This window comes from Myotis lucifugus, unplaced genomic scaffold (genome assembly GCF_000147115.1).
Source record: "Myotis lucifugus unplaced genomic scaffold, Myoluc2.0 scaffold_138, whole genome shotgun sequence".
Lineage (NCBI taxonomy): Eukaryota > Metazoa > Chordata > Mammalia > Chiroptera > Vespertilionidae > Myotis > Myotis lucifugus.
The window spans coordinates 3,173,415-3,199,361 of record NW_005871186.1 but is presented as its reverse complement, the minus strand read 5'-3'; the positions used below and the strand labels follow the sequence as shown (position 1 = coordinate 3,199,361).

Below are 25,947 nucleotides of genomic sequence, written 5' to 3'. Positions count from 1 at the left end.
TACTTCACTTAGCATAATGCTGTCCAGGTCCATCCATGCTGTCACAAAATTTAAGTTTTCCTTCTTTTTTTACAACCAAGTAGTATTCCACTATGTAAATGTACCACAACTTGTTGATTCACTCATCTACTGATGGACATTTGGGCTGCTTCCCAATCTTGACTATTGCAAATAACATTGCAATGAACACAGGGGAGCATATATTCTTTCAAATTAGTGTTTCAGGTTTCTTCAGATATATTCCCAGAAGTGGAGTCACTGGGTCATGAGGCAGTTCCATTTTTAATATTTGAGGTAACTACACACTGCTTTTCATAGTGGCTGCTCCAATCTGTGTTCCCACCAACAGTGCACTAGGGTTCCCTTTTCTTCACATCCTTGTCAACACTTTCTGTTTGTGGATTTATTTATGATAACCATTCTGATATGTGTGAGTTGATACTTCATTGTGGTTTCAATTTGCATTTCTCTGATGAATAGTGATGTTGAGCATTTTTTCATGTATCTATTGGCCATCTGAATGTCTTCTGTAGAGAAGTGTCTACTCAGGTCTTTTGCCCATTTTTTTAAAAATAAATCTTTATTGTTAAGATTATTACAGTTGCAGAAACCGGTTTGGCTCAGTGGATAGAGCGTCGGCCTGCGGACTGAAAGGTCCCGGGTTCGATTCCGGTCAAGGGCATGTGCCTGGGTTGCGTGCACATCCCCAGTGGGAGATGTGCAGGGGGCAGCTGATCGATGTTTCTCTCTCATCGATGTTTCTAACTCTCTATCTCTCTCCCTTCCTCTCTGTAAAAAATCAATAAAATATATTTAAAAAAAAGATTATTACAGTTGTTTCTCTTTTTCCCCCCCATAGTTGCCCTCCACCCAGTTCCCACCCCACCCTCTGCCCTTACCCCCCCTACTGTCTTCATCCATAGGTGTACGATTTTTGTTCAGTATCTTCCCACACATCCCACACCCCTTCCCCCCCCCCCGAGAATTGTCAGTCCACTCCCTTTCTATGCCCCTGATTCTATTATATTCAACAATTTACTCTGTTCATCAGATCTTTTATTCACTTGATTTTTAGATTCACTTGTTGATAGATGTGTATTTTTTGTTCATAATTTGTATCTTTACCTTTTTCTTCTTCTTCCTCTTCTTAAAGGATACCTTTCAGCATTTCATATAATACTGGTTTGGTGGTGATGAACTCCTTTAGCTTTTTCTTATCTGTGAAGCTCTTTATCTGACCTTCAATTCTGAATGATAGGTTTGCTGGGTAAAGTAATCTTGGTTGTAGGTTCTTGCTATTCATCACTTGGAATATTTCTTGCCACTCCCTTCTGGCCTGCATAGTTTCTGTTGAGAAATCAGCTGACAATCTTATGGGTACTCCCTTGTAGGTAACTGACTGTTTCTGTCTTGCTGCTTTTAAGATTCTCTCTTTGTCTTTTGCCCTTGGCATTTTAATTATGATGTGTCTTGATGTGGTCCTCTTTGGATTCCTTTTGTTTGGGGTTCTCTGCACTTCCTGGACTTGTAAGTCTATTTCTTTCGCCAGGTAGGGGAAGTTTTCTGTCATTATTTCTTCAAATAGGTTTTCAATATCTTGCTCTCTCTCTTCTTCTGGCACCCCTATAATTTGGATGGTGGTACGCTTGAAGTTGTCCCAGAGGCTCCTTACACTATCTTCATATTTTTGGATTCTTTTTTCTTTTCCGGTTGGGTATTTTTTGCTTTTTCATATTTCAAATCTTTGACTTGATTCTTGAGATCCTCTTGTCTGCTGTTGGATCTCTGTATATTATTCTTTATTTCAGTCATTGTATGCTTAATTTCTAGTTGGTCCTTTTTCATATTCTCGAGGGCCTCACTAAATTTGTTGGCGGTTTCTAGAAAATTCTTGAAAAACCTTATAACCGTGGTTTTGAACTCTATATCCAGTAGTTTGCTTTCCTCAATTTCTGTGATTTGTGATCTGTTTCTTGGTCTCTGCATTTTGGCTGCTTCCCTGTGTTGATAGAGTGGCTTTGTGTGCTAGGTGTCCTATAGGGCCCAGTGGCTCAGCCTCCCCAATTACCTGAGGTGGACACTCTTGGTGCAACCCCTTGTGGGCTTTGTGCACAGTCTTGTAGTTAAGCCTTGATTGTTGTAGTTATCACTGGGAGGAATTGACCTCCAGGTCAATTGGCTGTGAGAATCAGCTGTGTCTGCAGTGGGAGAACTTCTGTGCTGGAGACACCCTTCTGGGGCAAGACTTGCTTCAGTGGGGCTTTGTTGCTCACTGAGTCTGCCCCCTGAGTGTGTCCCTCATGGATCTGAGGAGTTGTAATCTGGATGGTTCCACTCTGTCCACTGGTTACACTGGCTCTTGGATCTCTAAGGAAGTGCTAATTTAGTCTCTCCTGAGGCTACCCAGCAGGAGCTATGGAGAGATCTTCAGATTCCTCTTCCCTGTTTGGGATTTGGAGGTGCCTAGATGAGGCCCAGCTGTGAAGCAATGCAAGCTGCTATGGGGCCTTGAGCCTTCTTTTGGATGTTCTGGGTCTCTCTGACCCAGCTGCAGTTTGTTAGGTAATTTTAGATTGCAAAGGGCCAGGGCATTCATATGCAAAAGTCTCTGTGCACAGCTCGGGTGGGGCGGGGTCTCAGGGAATCAACAGGGTGGAGAAAGCAACTATGGCTGCTCCTCAGTCCTGCCTGAAGAGGCCCCAGGGACTCAGTGTCCTGGTAATTGGTATCGCTGCAAGCACCTCTGAGAGAAAGCCGCCCTCGAGTTCCAACCAATGCCAGACAGTCCAGTTTCTCCCTCTATGAGGCTGGGTCCCCAGAGACTTGCCTGGAACTGGAGGTCAGAGCCGTCGGGAGCTTGAGACTCCCTCCTGATTGAAAAAGACCCCAGCATCTTCCGTTGCTAGCCCTTTCCGCGTGCGCCTGCGTACCTCTGCACTTTACTTCTGCACCCCCTCTGAGTCTCAGTATGCTTTTCTCTTTCCTTCTAGTTGTAGAATTTCCACTCAGCCAGCCTTCCTGTTGTTCTGGATGATGTCCATTTTGTCTTTTAGTTGTAGTTTTGAAGTGGTTGTGCGAGGCAGCAATTTCCAGTGTTTACCTATGCTGCCATCTTGGTTTCTCCCCCTTTTGCCCATTTTTTAATTGGATTGTGTTGTGTTTGGTTTTGTGTTGACTTTTATAAGTTCTCTATAAGTTTTGAATATTAATCCCTTATCAGATATATCATTGGTGAATATGTTCTCTCATTCAGTGGGATCTCTTTTCATTTTGGCTGTGCAAAAGCTTTTTAGTTTGATGTAGTCTTGATTATATACTTTTTCCTTTGTTTCCCTTGCTTGAGGAGATATATCAGAAAAAATATTGCTATGAGAAATGTTTGAGATTTTATTGCCTATGTTTTCTTCTGTGATTTTTATGGTATTGAGTCTCACATTTATGTCTTTAATCCATTTTGAGTTTATTTTTGTGTATGGTGAAAGAGCTGGTCTAGTTTATTTTTTTGCATGCATTTGTCCAATTTTACAGCACCATTTATTTACTAGACTATCTCTGCTTCATTATGTGTTCTTTTTTATTTGTTAATTTGTTTGTTGCTTTACCAGACTCCATGCCTGTCAGCATATGGATGAAAAACATCTGCACAAGGCAGGCATCAAAGTCAATCTCTTTGAGACTAAGCCAAAAGACCCCTAACATACTGGGGACAAATGAAATACACCCACTAACATCTGTAAGCGACAAAGGCTAGGAAGTATTACATGGGTCGGTGTAGGGCCTCCTCATGGCTGAAAAGTTATAGAAATGTAGATTTGAACCCACAGTTTCCCACAAGAGCAATGATGAAGCAGAATGGCAGGGAGATCCAGATGTGTGAGGCTTCCAACACAGGAATCCCATTGAGGATGAAGTATCTTGGTGTCAGGCTGGTACTGTTGGCTCCATGCATAATGGTCAATTGCAAAGCATGTTACTTTTCTGACTAAGAAAGATGCCCTATACAAGAAGATTGTAGTGGTTTTATTTTCAGCCAGAGACAAAAGATGAACAAGTATTTTTTGCATACTATAAACAATACTTTTAGGAGAAAACTCATCTTTTTGTACCCAGACTATGTTCTTTGGTTCTACTTAGAGGGCTTGAGCCTGTGACTGAATTGAAAGGATGTAAGCATAGTGCAAACATAGTAAACAAAACCCTGGTCTTTTATACTGTACTCTACACTCTGTCAATATTATTGGCTTAAATTCCCAGGCCAGCCATTAATACCTGACCAATGTCCAAATGATAGACCTTGTTAAAATAATACATATTCTCTTCAATCCTCATGTAACTTTCCTTCTTCCAAGAAGTCCTTTCAGATGTGCCCACTGGGTCATAGCCAATCAAGTTATATGAGCATCTACTGATCACACACAGGTATTATGGGGCTGAGATGATCTATCTACAAGTCTAAACCTGGCAGGTCTGAATTTTCTCAAGTCAGAATAACCAAGAACAGAAGATTTGATAGGCTAAAATGTTATATGTTAAGTGAAACTTAACAAAGCATGTCCATGTGCATTTTGCATTATATCTCTAATTGCTTCTTCTGGAAAACACTAAAGATTTTAGTATTCACATTTTACCAAATGACATTGTTGAGCTCTAATTAATTCCCATAATTTCTATTAATTTTCTCAAGTCTCTATGTAGGAAAACATGATCTATGTCTCAAAATGTTTATAATTTTTATGTCTTCTTTTGGTGTATTATTTTTAGATACCAAATGACAGTGAAAGTTTATACTGGATAAGATGGAATCTTCATTAATCATTTTTTGAGAAGACTTAGCTTTCCACATTCTATATTCTGAGACAAAGATCTAGTCTTTGATGAAAATAATAAGACTTCAGGACATTTTAATTATTTTTTTGAGAAAATTCTTCTTTATCCTGTGTTTCTAACAGACCTTCCTTAGTTATTATTTGTTTTGAGATCATGAACTTGAATCATTCATTTTACCACAACATTATATTATATATTTTAAGGCTCTTCAAAAATTATTTTAAAAAATCTCCTGTTTTAGTTTAATCTTTCCTATATAATAGACTTTTCCAAAGTTTTAATTCTGATTGCTTCTCTTTTCTCTCATTTTTTTTGGGGGGGGGGCATGATTTAGCCTAGGATTTCTATATAAGTGTTTTTTTAACCACTAGTTTTAAGCAGTAGAAAACTTTTCAAATCATGCCATATAAATAATTTTAACATATAAAAGAGGTAAAAGCAATCTTTTTCAGAAAACAGGAAAAGATTAGCACTGACTTTATAAACCAATTTGCTCAACTGTGAAATGCTGTTAACACTAAGTGGAGTAAAACCATGGAGATTTTCCCCACAGCCCGGACAGTATTGTTAGTATTATTACCATTATTTTTCTTTGTAAAGTAAATAATAAGTAAAACATACCTAGGCACCCCTTAAACCTCCAGTATTCTTACACCTCACTTTCCTATATTGCTCGTTACAACATCCTACACAATTAGGACCCTTTTAAATTTCTGAATGTGTCACCCAGTATTCAAACTCTGACCTTCTCAGTCTATTCATACCTACTGAAGGTTTCTCAGTCTCAGCAAACATGTGAATTTCTATTTACTATTTCCTCTGTGTGAATCGTCCTTTCCCAGGTAATACCATGGCACATACCTTCAATAGTTCTGTCTCAACTCAGTGTCAACCCCAAAGTAAGGCTTCTTCTTGCCTTCTAATTAAAATTTGCCCACAGACCCCTGCCAATCTTGGTATAACATCTCCATTTCCTTACTCCACTGCAATTTTCTATGTATTTGGTTCACTGCTGTATCTCTACACTTAAAATAGTGACTGCTGCAAGAAAAAAAGTTGTATAATGAATGTCCAAACTTTCTTTTTGGTTGGTCATCTTACTTATACATAGTTACTTTATCAAAATAGTGTGCATATGGAAAACTTAGAATGCATTAGAGGAAGGTACACATGATTATAAGTTGGCTGAAATCTTAAAGATTAAAAAAATGGAGATATTTAGAATTGGGATGAGTGCACAAATTAGATGCAAATAATTGCCTTTGCTTTTATTTTCTACATGCTAAGGGCATATATGTGATGAATAGAAAAGTTATAGAAATGTAGATTTGGGTTCAAGAAATGTTGTTGATTCATGCAGATAAAAATCTCTAGTTAGTTAACAAGGTTACTATCATCAGGTGGATTCCAGCAAAGGGAGAATGATGTGTGTCATGAATGTTGTCAGGATGTTGAGCTACGTGGTCACTGGGATTCCTCCCAACTCTTACACCAATTCATTGTCATTGTCTCTTCCGAAGGAAGACTCCTCTATCTATGGAGAGCAGAGAAGTGTTTTATTGTTGTACAGGAATGTGCTTGCTTGTAACATTATCCTTTTGACCTTCCCACATCAGCATCATGAAGTCTCCTCCCTCCACTATCTAAACTACATTTAATACTTCCCTTCTTCTTCTCCCTTTCTAAGGCAGTTTGTCATGTTCTTTGGTTTCAGGATTCTAAGAGTGACATAATCTTAAGTTTTCCTTAATTGACCACCCTCTGACTCAAATTCCTCCTATTTAGTTGCACATTTTCTGTGCATTTTATGTATTTTTTTCTTCTGTCACCCAAACTCACCCTGATGCCAGATGTTTTAAATTTTCCATTCATGATGATATTGCTCAGAAAAATTGCACAACACTGGTTGCGAACCTTACTTAACAATACTTAGTGACATCGCTGGGGATTTTCCAAGCAAAAGAAATGAATATTTGCTTGGGGTTTCACGGATATGTGTCCCATAGATCTCTAATGGAAGAGGAAGTAAATTTAGCTTTGTTGAAACTACACCTGTATTTTAAATATATTTGAGTGGGGGAGAAGAAACCTTAATAATTATCCTCAAATTTTCACAACAGTTTTAGAATAAATATATGAACTGTGTCTGATATCTATTGAAGTATAAACCTGGAATTATATCTGACTTCCCAGAATGCTTCATTTCCAGTGTTATAACTTTTGCCGTATCTTTATGTACATATATAGGTCTCAAGATTTCTCAAAAGTTCAATAAACGATTTCAGAATCTTCTGTACTAGACATTTATTAAAATATAGTTTATGTAATAAGTTTGAATGATATGTTCGTTGGAAACATTGTATTGTTAAATGCATTCCCCCATTTCTGCTCCCCTCTACCTCAGTAGAAATACAGTTTTCTACTGTACATTTTTTTGAGTGAATCTTGATCAAGTCTCAGGAAACATAGAAGACTGGGTTAAAATTCTTTTAATAGTGAAGGGATTTGGGAGAAGGGAGCAGAGGACATATGACAACAATTTAATATCATCCCTTGGGTTTGTAGAAATGAGCGCAGGCTATAGTGGAAGGTGAAAACAGTGAGAAGGAATCTGGTGAAATGGTACATCTTTCTTCTAGAATGGGCAGCTAGAATGGGTAGAAACCCGGCAGATCTAGATTTTTCTTTTGCAGTGAATGAAACCATTCACTAAAGCACATAGATAAAACAAAACTAGCTCTATACAAAAGAGCTTCTACCACAGTGAACCTTTTATTATTGAAAATTTAGGAAGTATAGCTTCATTCCAAATCAGAGAGTTACAATAAGTGAAAAGCATAGAGGCAAGCCTTTCTCTTGAAGTGTGATTCATTTCAATATTACTAGCATTAGGTAAAATATTAATTAAATGACGTAAATAGCAAACTGGCAGATGGCAAACATGCTCCAAGTTTCTCAAGGTAGAAAATATTTGAATGACATATATTTCCTAAAAATCTTTTTCTTTTTTGTCTGTTTTTCTAATTTAAACTCTATGGAGGTTCAAAAAAAATTTTAGAATAGAGTTACCATATGACCCAGCAATCCCTCTTCTGCATATCTACTGGAAAATTTAAAAACATTTATATGTACCCCTGTATTCATAATTCAAGGTGACAAAGACATGGAAGCAACCAAATTAGATGATTGGATAAATAAGATGTTGTACATATATACAATGGAATACTACTCAGCCATAAGAAAAGATGAAATACTGCCATTTGGGAAATGTGGATGAATCTTGAGAATATTATGCTAAGCAAAACAAATCAGATAGAAAAACCCAAGAAACACATATGATTTTACTCATATGTGCGATATAAAACTGAAAGCAACAAACAAGACAAACAAACAAATAAAAAAATCAGTGACACAGACAACAGTATGGTAGTTACTAGAGGAAAAGGGGCATGAATGGGAGGTCAAAGAGGTAAGGGGGTTCAAACACATGGTAATGGAAGGAGATTTAACTTTGAGTGGTGAACACACAATGCAATGTGTACATGATGTATTGTAGAATTGTACACTTGAAATTTATGTGATTTTATTAATCAATGTCATCCCAGTAAATTTAGTAAAATTAATAAAAACAACAAACCACTAACATTATCACATGGATGGATACTCAAAAAATTATGCTTGGTGAAAGAAACAAGGTACAAAGGAACACACTATATTACTCAATGTATATTTATATATAGGAAAGAGTAAGCTAATATATAGTGTTCAAAGAAGATCAGGAGTTATTTAGGACTTGAAATCTATTGAGGATTGACTAAGAAAGGGCACCAGAAAATTTGAGGGGAATGATGCAAATTTCTATATCATAATTGTATAATAGTTGCATAGGGGTATATATCTGTCAAAACTTCTTAAACAGTATCTTTACAATATCTGCATTTTACTGTATGTGAATTATACATCAATAAAGTTGATTTAAAACTAATGCACTAAATCAATGTTACCAGTAAATGGAAACTAATCATATGATCATGCTGATAGATATAAGCTAATAATGTTATAAAATTCAAAATCCATTCGTAAGAAAAAACCTAGTATCTAAGTGATTTTGGAATAAAAGGGAAAGCATATTTCAGCTTTATTTAATTGACATAATCACTTGAACACTCCCAAACTTATTTCATGAGGCCAGCATTCCCCAGATACCAAAGCCAGATATGGACACTAGAAGAAAAGAAAAGTGTAGGCCAATATTTCTGTTGAATAGAGATGCAAAAAGTATCAAAGAGCAGGCTAACCAAATTCAACAGCACATGAAAAAGATCATGCACCATGATTCAGGAGGATTCATCTCTGGGATGCAAAGATGTTTCACAATAGGCACATCAATAAACACCACATTAATAAAATGAAAGGCAAAATTCAAATGATGATCTCAGGAGGTGCAGAAAAAGCATTTGGCAAAATTCAACATCCTTTCATGATAAAAACTCCTAACAAATCGGTTACAGAGAAAATGCCTGAAGATAATAAAAGCCATCCTATATAATAAAGAGCTAATATGCTAATTAGAAGAAACAACAGAACGACCATCCGGACATCCTTCCGGACAAAGCCAGGGCTGCGAGGGCCGGCCGAGGCTGCGAGGGGCTGCGAGGGCCGAGCCCCTTGCACGAATTTCATGCAACGGGCCTCTAGTATGTTATAAACCAACAATCCTATTAAATTCCATAGTGAGAAATTGAAAACTTCCCCTGTAAGATCAGGAACAAAGTAAGAATGCCCACTCTGACTGCTCCTATTCAATACAGTATTAAAAGTTCTAACCAGAGCAGTTAAGCAAGAAAAAAAAAGACATCCAAATAATAAAGGAAAAAATAAAACTGTCTGTTTAATTATGACATAACTTTGTATAGAGGGAATCCTAAAGACTCAACAAAAAAATTGCTAGACATGATAAAAAATTCAGTAATGTTTCAGAATACCAAGTTAGCATATACAAATCAGTTGTATTTGTATCCACTAACAATGAGTTATCTAAAAAAGAAATAAAACAGTCATATTTACATTAGTATCAAAAATAATAAAATGCTTAGGAATAAATTTAACCAAGGAAGGTAGAGATCTATACACCAAAAATGATAAGATATTGATGAATGAATTTGAAGAAGACACAAAAAATGGAAAGATATCTCATGTTAATGGATTGCATGAATAAATGTTAAAATGTTCATACTACCCAAAGCCACCTATAGATTCAATGCAATCATCAAAATTCCAATGACATTTTTTTACAGAAATAGGGAAAAAATCCCAATATTTGTATGAAACAATTAAAAAAAACCCCAAACAGCCAAAGCAAAGATGGGAAAGAACAAAGCTGGAGGCATTACACTTCCTGTATTACAAATATATAATAACCAATACAGTACAGTAGCTCCCCTTATCTGTGGGAGATATAATCTGAGACTTCCAGTGGATGCCTGAAATAGTGATAGTACCAAACCTTATATATACTATGGATTTTCTTCTACAAACATACTTATGTTAAAGTTTAGTTTATAAAACTGAGCACAGTAAGAGATAAAGAGAAATAACTAAAAACATACAGAACAGTTGATCTGATCATCAAGACAGCTACTAAGTTAATGGGTGGTTAGCATGTTCAGTGTGGATATGCCGGACAAAGTGGTGATTTGAAATGTGGGCAGGATGGAGCAGGACAGTGTGAGACTTTTATCATGCTACTTGAAATGACACACAATTTAAAAGTTAAGACTTATTCATTTCTGGAATTTCTCACTTAATATTTGTGGACAATTATCGACCACCAGCAACTGAAACCAAGGAAAGAAAAACTGTGGATAAGGGTGGACTACAGTACTAACACAAAACTGACATTAGTCTATTATTCCAATAAATGACTAATGGAATAGAATAAAGAAATAATCAAGTTGTAAAGACATATATTTACACTGATGTTCATAAAGGTTTCTTTTCTAGACATTCTCATTGAATATTTTAATAGTACAATAAAGGTTTACTATTCTCATGATTTTAAATTCTTGTTTTACTGGCATCCAAATAAATATTTATTCTCCTATGGCGTGATGCATGAAGAAAATGGCTCTTGGACAATGGTTACTTATTTAAGAAAGCATTTCGAAAACAAAACATAAAAATAAAAAAAAATTTTTCAATGGGCATTTGTAATAAAATTTTTTTCCCCTACTGATTATGAAATGTCTTGAACTAATGAATAATCAATTCTGGCAATAAATATTTTCATTCTTGTGAACTAAGAAATGGAGAAAGATATTCTAAAGGAAAAAAAGGTGTAGACAAGGCATAGAAAAAGAAGATACGTAAAACAAAATGAAAATTCAAGTAGTATTTCATTTCATTTCCTTTATATTCCTTGAAATAATAGGCAATTTAATGTTACTGTTTTGATTAAGATTTTGTTGCAAACCCAAAATTTCAAATATGTCACCATTTTTTCTCTTTCTTTGTTTTATTAGATTTATTGGGGTGACATTGGTTAATAAAATTATATGGTTTTCAAGTGTACAATTCTATAGTACATCAGCTGTATATTGATTGCATTGTGTGCCCACCATTCAAAGTCAAGTATTTTTCTGTCACCATATATTTGACCAACTTTCTGTGTTGTTTTGTTATTGTTATTAATCCTCAACTGAGGGTATTTTATCCATTGCTTTTCAGAGAGAGTGGAATGGAGGGAGGAAGGGGTGGGGAGAGAAAACATCAATGTGAATGAGATACATTGATTGGTTGCCTCCTGAATGTGCCCAGACTAGGGGCAGGGAGAGAACCTGCAACCCAGGTAAGTGCCCTTGACCAGAAATCAAACCCACATTCCTCTGTGCACTGTCTGGTGCTCTAACCATTGAGCTCATTGGCCAGGGCCTACTTTCTGTTTTAGTTTTTGCCACTGATACATTATAATAATTGAGAGCTGCAACAGTGCCCCTTTTCTTTAGTTCTTCTGCCACTAGGCACCCATTGGATATTACATTGAGTATATATCTTATATAAACAAGCATCCTCTATAAATTAGTTGCTCTTGATGTCTAGCTTAAGAACCTTATATAAACCCTGCCTCAGCTCCTTGTTCTTGAGAGCATACACCATGGGATTAAGAGCAGGAGGAATGACACTGTGCAGTACATTGAGTAGCACTTGAATAAGGGGAACTGATATTGCGGCACTATGGGCGATGGACATGACAATGACAATTGTATAGAAGAATAGGATCAGAATGAGGTGGGATGTGCAGGTACTTAAGGCCTTGGATGCAGCTTCTGCTGACTTCAGCTTCAGCACAGAGTGAAGTATCAAAACATATGATAAAATAATCAAACCCAGGTCACTTCCCATGAGTGTCCAGGCCAGAATAAGCTGGTAAATGCTGTTGATGGTTCTGTCATCACAGGATAGACTAGTGACACCGAGATTAGAACACAGAAAGTGTTCTATTTGGTTCTGGGAGCAGTAGTGTCTCTGAGCAGCCAATATAGGCACTGGGATGGTACTTATGGTGTTTCTGAGTGCCATGAGCACAGTTGCTTTGACCACAAAAGATTCAGTAATTATTGATGGATAGCGTAGTGGTCGACAAATGGCTACATATCTATCGATAGCCATGCATACGAAGATACTTGACTCCATGCCCACAAAACAATGTATGACATACATCTGCAGAAAGCACTCCGGGAGACTGATGGCTTTAGCATTGAACCATAAGTTGGCCAATATCTTGGGCATGATAGTGGTGCCAAGGCCCATGTCTACCACAGCCAGGATGCCCAGGAATTGGAACATAGGCTGGTGCAGTGTTGGCTCTTGATAGATGACGATCAGGATAAGGATGTTGGCACTGAGGGCTAAGAGGTAGAGCAGAACCAATGGCAGGGAGAGCCAGTGTTGCCAGCTGTGAATGCCTGGGAATCCCATCAGAATAAATTCAGAGACTTGGATCTTAGAGATGTTGGAGGCTTTGAGATTCTGGAACATTCTTTAGTAAGAGAAAAAAAATATTCAAGATTATAATTTTGAAGAATATCTATGATAGTATTTGAAGAGAAGTAAAAAACAATTAGATCTTTTAATTTTTTAATTTTATTTCTTTATTTCTATTTTTTCATGGTAATTATTTTATTTTTTAATTAAATTTATTATGATTATATAGGTTTCCAGTTTGTACTGCTGTGACATATTATTTATATAATGCAAGTGTTCCCACCATTAAAAGTCAAATCTCCTTACATCATCATGTGTTTGACCCTTTTTAACTTTTACCACCTCCCCGCTTCCTTTCCCTCCAGTAAACACTACGTTGAGATGGGGAGTCTTCATTACTAATCTTCATTCTTTTCATTCTGCACTAACATTTATTGGATATTTCTAATGAGGCAGGAACTGTGGTAGCACATTCTTGTTAACACTATTAATCATCACAAAAACTCTGTAAGGCAGGTCACATTATCTCCACCCTCTTATAATTATGGGTTAGAATAGTAGAGAGATTAGGGCCTTGTTCATTACCTTCCATAGTCTTAGTCATAGAAACTGCACAAGAGGAAAATGATCTGATGTCATAGCCTTGCCTCTTAACTTTGGTTTTGCTAAAGAGTTTCTTTATTTAGAATCTTTATTTAGAATTTAGAGTAATTTATGCATGAAAGCACTTAGGTAACAGATCACATCATAGACTATTGAAAAAACCTTCTTAAAGAACATAAACATTTTGAAGAATACATCAATTTTAAATTTACAATAACGGTTGAATCAAAGAGAAGAAGTGTTTCCTGACTCTGCTTCTATCCCTACATCCCTGTTTTATCTCTATTCACAATGAAGGATGAAAGGTTTTATATTTCAACACACAACTATTTTGGAAACAGCAAAGGAAGATGAGATAATAAGCATGCTCTTCAAAGGCTGATGTGGTATCATCCCAAACTGAGTCATGCAGGAGAGGACAGAATAGCAATGATGCCAAAATTTGTAGGAAATCAGGAAATTTTTCAAAGAGGAAAACACAAACACTCTTAGACCTGAAGCATGGTTAGCATTCTGCCAGATTAGAGTTCTCTACTTTACTGTTTGCTATTCATTCTCACATTAACTGCTATTCTTAGCTTGGTGATTTAGCAACCCTCTATTTTATTTGTGCATTCCCACCACCAAATCTAGCTTCAACCATCACCTTCTTTCGGAAGACTGCAGTTTCCTTCAGGGAGGATAGAATGTCATCCTTTAAATCTTGGTAACATGATGGAATTGGAAAAATGGTAGGCTTCATAGGCAAGGAATATATTTGTTGATGGATCAATCTTTTTTTGTATTTTAACATGATGGTGTTATAAAACTTATTTATATTCTTGAATCTACCATATTTTACCCAAACCTCTAATATTTATACATATTATTTGGTTTGTTTAACATGACATCACACACATACTAGATGTCAAAAGATGTTTATAAATGAATATACAAATTAATGTGGCAATAATTCAATTTTCATAATAAGTTTTAAGAATTATTATATTGTAGTCTAAGGAATATTTTTTAGAAAGTATAAGGGGAACCACCAGAAAAAATGAAATAACGATAGCTATTTTATGAATCAACATAAAACCTAAATTTCTAAAGAAAATGATTTTCCCTCCTAACATAAATAAATCAAAAGAAATTTTCAAAAGAGAGGAAATAGGATAAGTCAGCACATAAAGGAAATATTTTGGTTTGGACAATGAGAATTAATTAATTAAAATATACTGCAAATTGGTCATATATTACAAAGATTTTCATGTGCAAGTTTATGCTATAAGTGCATAATGTAAAAATTAAAAATATATTTTAAATAATAAAAAATGTGCACATCAAACCATACACAAAGTAAGCATAATGATTTTTTGGCTAATGAAGATTACACTAAGAAATCAAACACATGGACCATTTCAATTAGGAAATATGAATGTCAGACAAAATGGAAATCAAATATGTAAAAGTTGGATCAAGATCATTTTGAGAAATACTAGATGACATGGTTGATTGACACAGTGCAGTTAATGCTGATTTTATTAAATACTTTCATTTGCAGGTTTGATAAGTTTTTCCACAAGCAAAATACTAAAAATACTAAAATTATTCTTTTTATTCCATTATTTCATGGCAGGAATTTTTAAAATGCTAAATACATTTAAATAAATGGCAACTTATTAGCTAGCCATCAATTTCTTGTATGGACGATTGAAGCTAATAATTATAAGACTAACAGAAGCCTTGTAATTTGCATTGAAGATGCCCTAGCTGGTTTTGCTCAGTGGATAGAGCATAGACCTGTGGAATAAAGGGTCCCAGGTTCAATTCTGGCCAAGGGCACATGCCCGGGTTGCAGGCTTGATCCCTCCCCGCCCCCCCCCCCCAATAGGGGATGTGCAGGAGTCAGCCAAGCAATGATTCTCTCTCATCATTGATGTCTCTATCTCTCTCCCTTCCACTCTGAAATATATATATATATATTTAAAAAGATAATAGAATGCTATGAGTTTACAATACAGAAATGCTTCCTTGTGTATCAAAATTGTCATCAAGTTTCCTTTTGTCTGGCTTGAAAATTTCTACTTCATGTTTGTATACAACATCATATTTTTACATTTCTTTTAAAAACTATCATTAGAAAAGAAAAGTGTAACAGCTCCTATGTATGTATAAACATATATAACTACATACATTTATAACTACTTACAGTGGAAATACAACTGAAATCTTTTATTGATAAATATTTGACTAGTAATACAAATTACCAATATTTGACTGATTCATACAAATTGTCAAAATGTTAGGAAAATACCATTATTGCCCTAACTGATTTGCCTCAGTGGACAGAGTGTCAGCCTGCGGACTAAAAGGTCCCAGGTTTAATTCTGATCAAGGGCATGTACCTTGGTTGCAGGCACATCCCCGGTAGGAGGTGTGCAGGAGGCAGCTGATCGATGTTTCTCTCCCATCGATGTTTCTAACTTTCTATCCCTCTCCCTTCCTCTCTGTAAAAAATCAATAAAATATAATTTTTAAAAATGCCATTATTACTCATTTATTCCCTTGCAATACATTTGAACAGTTGATTCTTAACACTATGTGTACATACAACAGAAGGATGTACAAAAATTGGGAAAAGCATGTATGCCCATAGATTAAGAATATAAAATATACTTCTGAGAGACTTCAACTCTATTCTTAAGAAGATATTTTCTGTATATGAAATAAATATCTTACTAATGTCTTTCTTGTTTTATTTTTATTTTTCTAGTGTTGATTAATAAAACTTATGTTATTGTTATATAAATAGTTCACATTCATATATAATACAGTTGCAAAACCCTGAGTTAAAGATAAAGCATACACCAAGTAATATGATATTAACCACAAATTATGTTAGACTTTTTCTAAAATAAATTTAAGTGATTTTGATACTTTAAATCTTAACTTTTCTGCAAGAAAAATGGACTCAGATTATGTTGTGGGTGGGCAGGTATGTTGAAATAGTAACATTTACATGCAGATAATGTCATTTAGACTGTACAGTTTAATATTGTCTGCTCTCTATTTTCATTTTTGAGCCTCATGGCTTCTCACTAGATGATCCTTAATTTTACCATCCAAGGTCTTTTGTTAATAGGAGAGTAGATTTCTCCAGGTGTGTTTTGCTCTATAAAGTGCATGAAACAGGCACAAATAACTCTGTCTAGAATAAAAACAAGTTAATTAGATTCTCATTCGGAGATCAGTGGGAGAGCAGCTAAAAAGCAAGAGCATTCTGACCATAGATGAGAACTGTTCTCTAATTTTTACATTTCTTCTTATGAATCATGGTGGTGAATCATACGTGACTTCCACTATGACAGAATCAATAATCTCTAGTAGGTTAGAAAATAACAGACATTTTCATACTCATTTGGTAAGAGACACTGTATTGCAATCTGAGAATTGGGCAATAAAAAAAAGCCCCAATCTTTTCCAACACATATGCCTTCAAATGTGTGTAGCTAATCAAATCTGTATTTCTGAGACTATAATCAATTCATAAACACTTAAAGACCCTCCAACTTATCTTAGAACTAACAACAAAAATCTCGTCTGTGGTCCCACTTTTGTGTGCCCTTTAATACCTGAGATTCTTGACAGAGAGACAGTGGGCTGAATGTAATTAGGTCCAGGTGCTCTGGGTATTGGTTAGTAAACCTCACAGTTCTGCCTTATATATACTTGCATGGACATTAACCTCTAACTCCCTTGATGTCATATTATGAGCTTAGTTTTTCAAGAAAAAAAAGTGTTTTATATTTCCTGGGGATATTGCACAATATTAGGGACACAGGTGCTGGTATAAGAATCAAGATAAACACTATTGAAGGAGGAAGAGTGGAAGTTTTAAATTCCTGCTTGCCAACAAGATGATCTACAAATAAGAGAATAATTTCTTATGCATGTATCTATATCAGTGTGGTTGTATGTGATGAATTACATCTGGGGGTAGGGAAAATAAATGAACATAAGAAATTATAATGAAAATTAGTGATCTTAATATTTATTGAAGAATTTTTTTTTCTTTTTGTGGAAGACACTTTAGGACACAGTGGAAACAAGTTACAATGTTTCTGGAAGTTTCCATCACTTTCACACACATATGTCCTCCTATTTATTTTTCCTTCAAGTAATGTTGTCAATGAATAGCATGTCATTTTTGATATTTATCAAAAGTTCAAATTATTATGCATACATATATGTGAGGAATATCTTGATGCTCCAATTTTGAGATCATGATGGATGGTGATATTAGCAATATCAGCCCTATCCCAGACCTATTTCATCAAAACTCCAGGGGTGGGGTTGCCCTTCCTCCACATTCTTGCCAACACTTTCTATGGTCTTTTTTTAAAATATGTTTTTATTTTTTTACAAAGAGAGTAAGGGAAAGGGATTCAGGCGACCTTAAACTACCGCGCGCAGGCCACATGGGGCCCGCCAAAAACATTTATCCGGCCCACCTGGTGTTTTTGCCACCTCTGCCTGTCCTGCTTAGCAGCTGACTCGTCCAGGGCCCGCAGTGCGAATGTGTGGAATGTCTAAGAGACAGTGAACTGGCCCCCTGTTTAAAAAGTTTGAGGACCTCTGGGATAGAGAGATATAAACATTGATGAGAGAGAAACATCATTGATTGGCTGCCTCCAGCACACCTCTTATTGGGGATCAAGTCTGCAACCCGAGCCTTGATTGGGAATCAAACCAGGGACCTCTTGGTTCATAGATTGAAGCTCAGTCACAGAACTACACTGGACAGGCTGTCTTGTCTTTTTGATGGTCAGCATCCTAACAGGTACGAGGTGATGTCTCACTGTGATTTCGATTTGTATTTCCCTGATGATTATGATGTTGAGCACCTTTTCATGTACCTATTGGCCATTTGTTTGTCTTTAGTTAAATATCTACTCAGTTTTTCTACCCATTTTTAAATTGGATTTTTGTTGTTGTTACGGAGTTGTATGAATACTTTATATATTGTGGATCTTCACCTCTCATCAATATATGACTTGCAAATTTTCTCTCCCATTTTGTAGAATGCCTTTTCATTTTGTTGATCATTTCCTTTATTTAACAAACAAACAAAAAGAAATTGGAGAAGACACAAGAAATAAATATCCTGAGCCCATGGAGTGGAAGAATTAATTTGTTAAAATGTCCATATTACTCAAAGTGATCTACAGATTCAATGAAATTTCTATCAAAATTTCAATTTCATTTTTCACAGAAATAGAAAAAATAATTCTAAAATTTGTATAGAACCACAAAAGACCCTTAATAGCCAAAGCAATCTTGAGAAACTAGGACATAGCTGGAAGTTTCATGCTCCCTATTTTCAAGCTATATTACAAAGCTATAGTAATCAAAACAGTATGGTATCAGTCTACAAATAGACTTATATATCAATGTAACAGAATAGAGAGCCTAGAAATAAGTCCACATATATATGGTCAATTACTTTATGACAAAGGAGCCAAGAATATACAGTGGAGAAAGGATAGTCTCTTCAAAAAATTGTGTTGGAAAAACTGGAAAGCCAAATACAAAATAATTAAAAAGGACCACTATCTTACATCATACACAGAAATTAACTCAAAATAGATTAAATATTTGAAGGTAAGACCTAAAATTATAAAACTCCTAGAGGAGAACATAGACAATAGCTTTTTAGTATCACTCTTGGTAATGATTTTTTTTTTGGATTTGACACCAAAAGTAAAAGCAACAAAAGCAAAAATAAACAATTGAGACTATGTCAAATTAAAATATTCATTTGTATTCAATGTAAAATTTGAAACAGATTTTCATGATCTGTATCTACCAAATGTATGATATTTATTACTTGTTTCCTTTTATTTTTGAAATATTATGGATTTAATATAAAGCATAAAGTATTTGAAAAATATTGTGGATCAAAATTATAGTACCATAGAGGAGCAGTGTGGTTATATCCTTGGTGGATATATTCATCCTAATCCAAGTAATGATATTCCATGCCCACTGTAAGTCTGTTTTTGTTTTTTTTTTCGTTTTTTTTCTTTTTAGATTCAAGATGAAAATGAAATTTGGTATTTGTCTTTTTCTGCTGATTTATTTCACTTGGCATAATACCCTCAAGATCCATGGATGTTGTTACAAATGGCAAGATTTCATTCGTTGTTATTGCTGCATAATATTCCATTGTATATGTGTGTACGTATATAAACCACATCTTCTTTAACCATTCATTTACCAATGGGTACCTAGGTTCCTTCCATATCTTGGCTATCTATATCCTATCTTATAATAGACAAACATGGTAATTAACCATACCTCTGCTACACTTCCCATTGGCTAATCAGGGCGATATGCAAATTAACTGCCAACCAAGATGGTGTCCGGCAGCCATGCAGCTGAAGCGAACAGGAGGCTTGCTTGCTCCAGTGATGGAGGAAGCCAAGGTTCCCCGCCTGCCGCAGCCAGCTCTGAGCTGAACTCTAAGAAACAATGTTGCAATTATAGAAGCTAAACAAACCCCAGATACCTGCTTCAGCAGCGAGGCCTCAGAGCTGGAGCAACAGTGTTTCAATTATGGAAGCCAAACAAACCCCAGATACCTGCTTTCAGCCAGCCTGCCTCTTAGCTTGAGCCACAACAGAGTATCAAGTACAGAAGGTAAATAAATCCCAGAATAAAAAAAGAAAAGAAAAAAAGGAGAGATTGGGAACTTCAGTTGCATGCCTGGCCCGCCTGAAAACAGCCCTCAGCCCCTCATCCAGGCTGGCCAGACACCCCAGTGGGGACACCAACCCTAAAGGGGGTGTGGCCAACCTGAAAACAGCCCTCAGCCCCTCATCCAGGCTGGCTGGGCACCCCAGTGGGGACCCCCACCCTAAAGGGGTTTCGGGCAACCTGACAACAGCCCTCAGCCCCTCATCCAGGCTGGCCAGGCACCCCAGTGGGGACCCACACCCTAAAGGGGGTGCGGGCAGCCTGAAAACAGCCATCAACCCCTTACCCAGGCTGGCCAGGCACCCAAGCAGGACCCCCACCCTGATAGGGGACACCCTTCAGGGCAAACCAGCCTGCCCCCACCTGTGCACCAGGCCCCTATCCTATATAGCAAAAGGGTAATATGCACATACCTAACAGCAGAAAGACTGGGAATGACTGGTCACTATGACACACACTGACCACCAGCGGGCATACTCTCAATGCGGGAGCTGCCCTCTGGTGGTCAGTGAGCTCCCACATGGAGGAGCTCTGCTCAGCCACAAGCCAGGCTGATGGCTGCCAGTACAGAGGTGGTGGTGGGAGCCTCTCCTGCCTCCTCAGCAGTGCTAAGGATGTCCAACTGCAGCTTAGGTCTTCTCCACGCTGGCAAGTGGACATCCCCCAAGGGCTGCCGGGCTGCCAGAGGGATGTCTGACTGCCAGCTTAGGCCCGATCCCCTGGGGAGAAGGCCTCAGCCAGCAGATGGTCATCCCCCGAGGGGTCCCAGACTGTGAGAGGGCACAGGCTGGGCTGAGGGACCTCTCCCTCCTCCCCACCTGTGTGCACAAATTTTTGTGCACAGGGCCTCTAGTCTACACTAATAAAAGAGAAACATGGTAATTAGCATACGACCACTACCCTTCCCATTGGCTAATCAGCATATCCTTATGGAAATTAACTGTCAGCCAAGATGGCGGCCGGCAGCCATGCACTGAAGTGAACAGGGAGGCTTGCTTGCTCCAGTGACTGCAGACTCCAACGTTCCCCGCCTGACTTGCCGGCCTCTCAGCTGCAACTCTAAGCAACTATGTTGCAAATATAGAAGCTAAACAAAACCCCAGAAACCGACTTTCAGTCAGCCAGCCTTCAGCCAGCCTGACCACAACATTGTATCAATGTTTTAAGCAGTGAGGCCTCAGAGCTAAAGCTGGCCCAGAATAAAAAAAAAAAAAAGAAAGAAAAAAAGGAGCGGTTGGGAGCTTTTAAACCCGCCAGCCGGAAAACAGCCCTCAGTCCCTCAGCCAGCCTGGCCAGGCACCCCAGTGGGGACCCCCACCCTGATTCAGGACACCCTTCAGGGCAAACCAGCCAACCCCCACCCGTGCACCAGGCCTCTATTCTATATAGTAAAAGGGTAATATGCCTCCCAGCACTGGGATCAGCGGAGCGGTGAGGCCTCCCAGCACCGGGATCAGTGTGACAGGGGGCAGCGCCCAAACCCCCTGATCGCCCTGCGGCTCTGTGTGTGACAGGGGGCAGGGCCACAACCTCCCTATCTGCCCTGCTCTGTTCCTGATAGGGGAAGGCGCCCCAACCCCCCGTTCAGCCCTGCTCTGTGCCTGATAGGGGGGAGCTCCCCAATCCCCTGATCGCCCTGCGACTCTGTGTTTGACAGGGTGCAGCCCACCAACCCCCTGATCGACCCTGCTCTGTGTGTGACAGGGTGCGGCGCACCAACCCCCCCCTCCCACGGGTCCTGCTGTGTGTGTGTCAGGGTAGAACCATAACCTCTCCATCGGCCCTGCCCTGAGTGTGACAGTGGCGGCGCACCAACCCCCTGATCGGCCCTGCTCTGTGGGTGATAGAGGGTGGCACCCCAATCCCCCTCCACGGGCCTTGCTCTGTGTGTGACAGGGTAGAGCCATAACCTCCCCATTGGCCCTGCCCTGAGTGTGACAGGGTGTGGTGCCCCAACCCCCTGATCCGCCCTGCTCTGTGTGTGACAGGGGGCAGTGCCCCAACTCCCCTATTGGCCCTACTCTGTGACAGGGGGGAGCTCCTCAACACCTTGATGGGCCCTGCTCTGTGCGTGACAGGGGGGAGCTCCCCAACCCCCAGATCGACCCTGCTCTGTGTGTGACAGGGTACAGAGCCCCAACCCCCCTGATCGGCCCTGCTCTGTGCGTGACAGGGGGTGGTGCTGCAACCTCCCCATTGACCCTGCCTTGAGTGTGACAGTGGGCGGTGCCCCAACCCCCCTATTGGCCTTACCCTGGGTGTGACTGAGGTTGGCATCGCAAACTCCGGATCCGCCCTGCTCTGTGCATGACAGGGGGCAGCGCCCCAACTCCCCAATCGGCCCTGCTCTGAGCCCGACCAGGGGCGGCACCTAGGGATTGGGCCTGCCCTCTGCCACCCGGGAGCAGGCCTAAGCCAGCAGGTCATTATCTCCCCAGGGGTCCCAGACTGTGAGAGGGCACAGGCCGGGCTGGGGGACCCCCCTTCCCCCCAAGTGCACAAATTTTTGTGCACTGGGCCTCTAGTTTGTAATAAAAACATTTTTTCAAACTTTTTATAAAATGTCTTGAACTAATGAATAATTAATTCTGGCAATAAGTATTTTCATTTTTGTGAACTAAGAAATTTTGAAAGATATTCCAAAGGAAAAAAAAAAGTGTAGACAAGGCATAGAAAAAGAAGATACGTAAAACAAAAAGGAAATTCAAGTAGTATTTCATTGTATTTCCTTTATATTCATTGAGAAAATAGACAATATAATGTTACTGTTTTGATTAAGATTTTTTTGAAAACCCAAAATTTCAAATGTGTCACCATTTTTCTCTTTCTTTGTTTTATTAGATTTATTGGGGTGGCATTGGTTAATAAAATTATATGGTTTTCCAGTGTACAATTCTATAGTACATCAGCTGTATATTGATTGCATTGTGTGCCCACCATTCAAAGTCAAATATTTTTCTGTCACCATATATTTGACCAACTTTCTGTGTTGTTTTGTTATTGTTATTAATCCTCATCTGAGAATATTTTATCTACTGCTTTTCAGAGACAGTGGAAGGAAGGGTGGAAGCGGGGGAGGGGGGAGAGAGAGAGAGAGAGAGAGAGAGAGAGAGACAGAAACATCAATGTGAATGAGATACATTGATTGGTTGCCTCCTGAATGTGCCCAGACTGGGGGCAGAGAGAGAATCTGCAACCCAGGTAAGTGCCCTTGACCAGAAATCAAACCCATATTCCTTCTGTACACTGTCTGATGCTCTAACCATTGGCCAGGGCCTACTTTCCGTTTTAGTTTTTGCCACTGGTACATTATAATAATTGAGAGCTGCAACAGTGCTCCTTTTCTTTAGTTCTTCTGCCACTAGGCACTCATTGGATATTACATTGAGTATATATCTAATAAAAACAAGCATCCTATATAAATTAGATGTTCTTGATGTGTACTTTAAGAACCTTATATAAAACCTGCCGGAGCTCCTTGTTCTTGATTGCATACACCATGGGATTAAGAGCAGGAGGAATGACACTGTGCAGTACATTGAGTAGCACTTGAATAAGGGGAACTGATATTGCGGCACTATGGGCGATGGACATGACAATGACAATTGTATAGAAGAATAGGATCAGAATGAGGTGGGATGTGCAGGTACTTAAGGCCTTGGACACAGCTTCTGCTGAGTTCAGCTTCAGCACAGAGTGAAGTATCAAACAATATGATAAAATAGTAAAACCCAAGTCACTTCCCATGAATGTCCAGGCCAGAATAAGCTGGTAAATGCTGTTGATGGTTCTGTCATCACAGGATAGACTAGTGACACCGAGATTAGAACACAGAAAGTGTTCTATTTGGTTCTGGGAGCAGTAGTGTCTCTGAGCAGCCAATATAGGCACTGGGATGGTACTTATGGTGTTTCTGAGAACCATGAACACAGTTGCTTTGACCACAAAAGATTCAGTAATTATTGATGGATAGCGTAGTGGTTGACAAATGGCTACATATCTATCTATGGCCATGCATAGAAAGATACCTGACTCCATGCCCACAAAACAATGTATGACATACATCTGCAGAAAGCACTCCGGGAGACTGATGGCTTTAGCATTGAACCATAAGTTGGCCAATATCTTGGGCATGATAGTGGTGGCAAAGCCCATGTCTACCACAGCCAGGATGCCCAGGAAATAGTACATAGGCTGGTGCAGTGTTGGCTCTTGATAGATGATGATCAGGATAAGGATGTTGGCACTGAGGGCTAAGAGGTAGACCAGAGCCAATGGCAGGGAGAACCAGTGTTGCCAGCTGTGAATGCCTGGGAATCCCATCAGAATAAATTCAGAGACTTGGATCTTAGAGATGTTGGAGGCTTTGAGATTCTGGAACATTCTTTAGTAAGAGAAAAAAAATTCAAGATTATAATTTTGAAGAATATCTATGATAGTATTTGAAGAGAAGTAAAAGACAATTGGAACTTTTAATTTTTAATTTCATTTCTTTATTTCTGTTTTTTCATGGTAATTATTTTATTTTTTAATTAAATTTATTATGATTATATAGGTTTCCAGTTTGTACTGCTGTGACATATTATTTATATAATGCAAGTGTTCCCACCATTAAAAGTCAAATCTCCTTACATCATCATGTATTTGACCCTTTTTAGCTTTTACCACCTCCCCGCTTCTTTTCCCTCCGGTAAACACTACGTTGAGATGGGGAGTCTTCATTACTAATCTTCATTCTTTTCATTCTGCACTAACATTTATTGGATATTTCTAATGAGGCAGGAACTGTGGTAGCACATTCTTGTTAACACTATTAATCATCACAAAAACTCTGTAAGGCAGGTCACATTATCTCCACCCTCTTATAATTATGGGTTAGAATAGTAGAGAGATCAGGGCCTTGTTCATTACCTCCCATAGTCTTAGTCATAGAAACTGCACAAGAGGAAAATGATCTGATGTCATAGCCTTGCCTCTTAACTTTGGTTTTGCTAAAGAGTTTCTTTATTTAGAGTCTTTATTTAGAATTTAGAGTAATTTATGCATGAAAGCACTTAGGTAACAGATCACATCATAGACTATTGAAAAAACCTTCTTGAAGAATATAAACATTTTTGAAGAATACATCAATTTTAAATTTACAATAATGGTTGCATCAAAGAGAAGTGTTTCCTGACTCTGCTTCTATCCCTACATCCCTGTTTTATCTCTATTCACAGTGAAGGATGAAAGATTATATATTTCAACATGCAACTATTTTGGAAACAGCAAAGGAAGATGAGATAATAAGCATGCTCTTCAAAGGCTGATCTGGTATCATCCCAAACTGAGTCATGCAGGAGTGGACAGAATAGCATGATGCCAAAATTTGTAGGAAATCCCTTCCTCTCTGTAGGAAATCAGGAAATTTTTCAGAGGAAAACACAAACACTCTTAGACCTGAAGCATGGTTAGCATTCTGCCAGATTAGAGTTCCCTACTGTTACTGTTTGCTATTCATTCTCACATTAACTGCTATTCTTAGCTTGGTGATTTAGCAATCCTCTATTTTATTTTGTGCATTCCCACCACAAAATCTAGCTTCAACCATCAACTTCTTTATAAGACTGAAGTTTTCTTCAGGGAGAATAGAATGCCATCCTTTAAATCTTGGTAACATGATGGAATTGGAAAAATGGTAGGCTTCATAGGCAAGGAATATATTTGTTGATGGATCAATCTTTTTTTGTATTTTAACATGATGGTATTAAAAAACTTATTTATATTCTTGAATCTATCATTTTTACCCAAACCTCT

The 25,947-nt window shown here is 38.2% G+C and overlaps 2 protein-coding genes across 2 annotated transcripts; both read right to left on the bottom strand.

Moving 5' to 3' along the window:
* Positions 1 to 11,904: 11,904 nt before the first annotated feature.
* Positions 11,905 to 13,925, bottom strand: LOC102418162 (putative olfactory receptor 56B2). Its single transcript, XM_006094645.1, has 2 exons — positions 13,908 to 13,925; positions 11,905 to 12,855 (listed from the first exon to the last, which is right to left on the bottom strand). Exons 1-2 carry the CDS (start codon positions 13,923 to 13,925, stop codon positions 11,905 to 11,907), a joined length of 969 nt encoding a protein of 322 aa, XP_006094707.1.
* A 9,649-nt stretch (positions 13,926 to 23,574) lies between these two features.
* Positions 23,575 to 25,608, bottom strand: LOC102417842 (putative olfactory receptor 56B2). Its single transcript, XM_006094644.1, has 2 exons — positions 25,591 to 25,608; positions 23,575 to 24,525 (listed from the first exon to the last, which is right to left on the bottom strand). Exons 1-2 carry the CDS (start codon positions 25,606 to 25,608, stop codon positions 23,575 to 23,577), a joined length of 969 nt encoding a protein of 322 aa, XP_006094706.1.
* Positions 25,609 to 25,947: the final 339 nt, after the last annotated feature.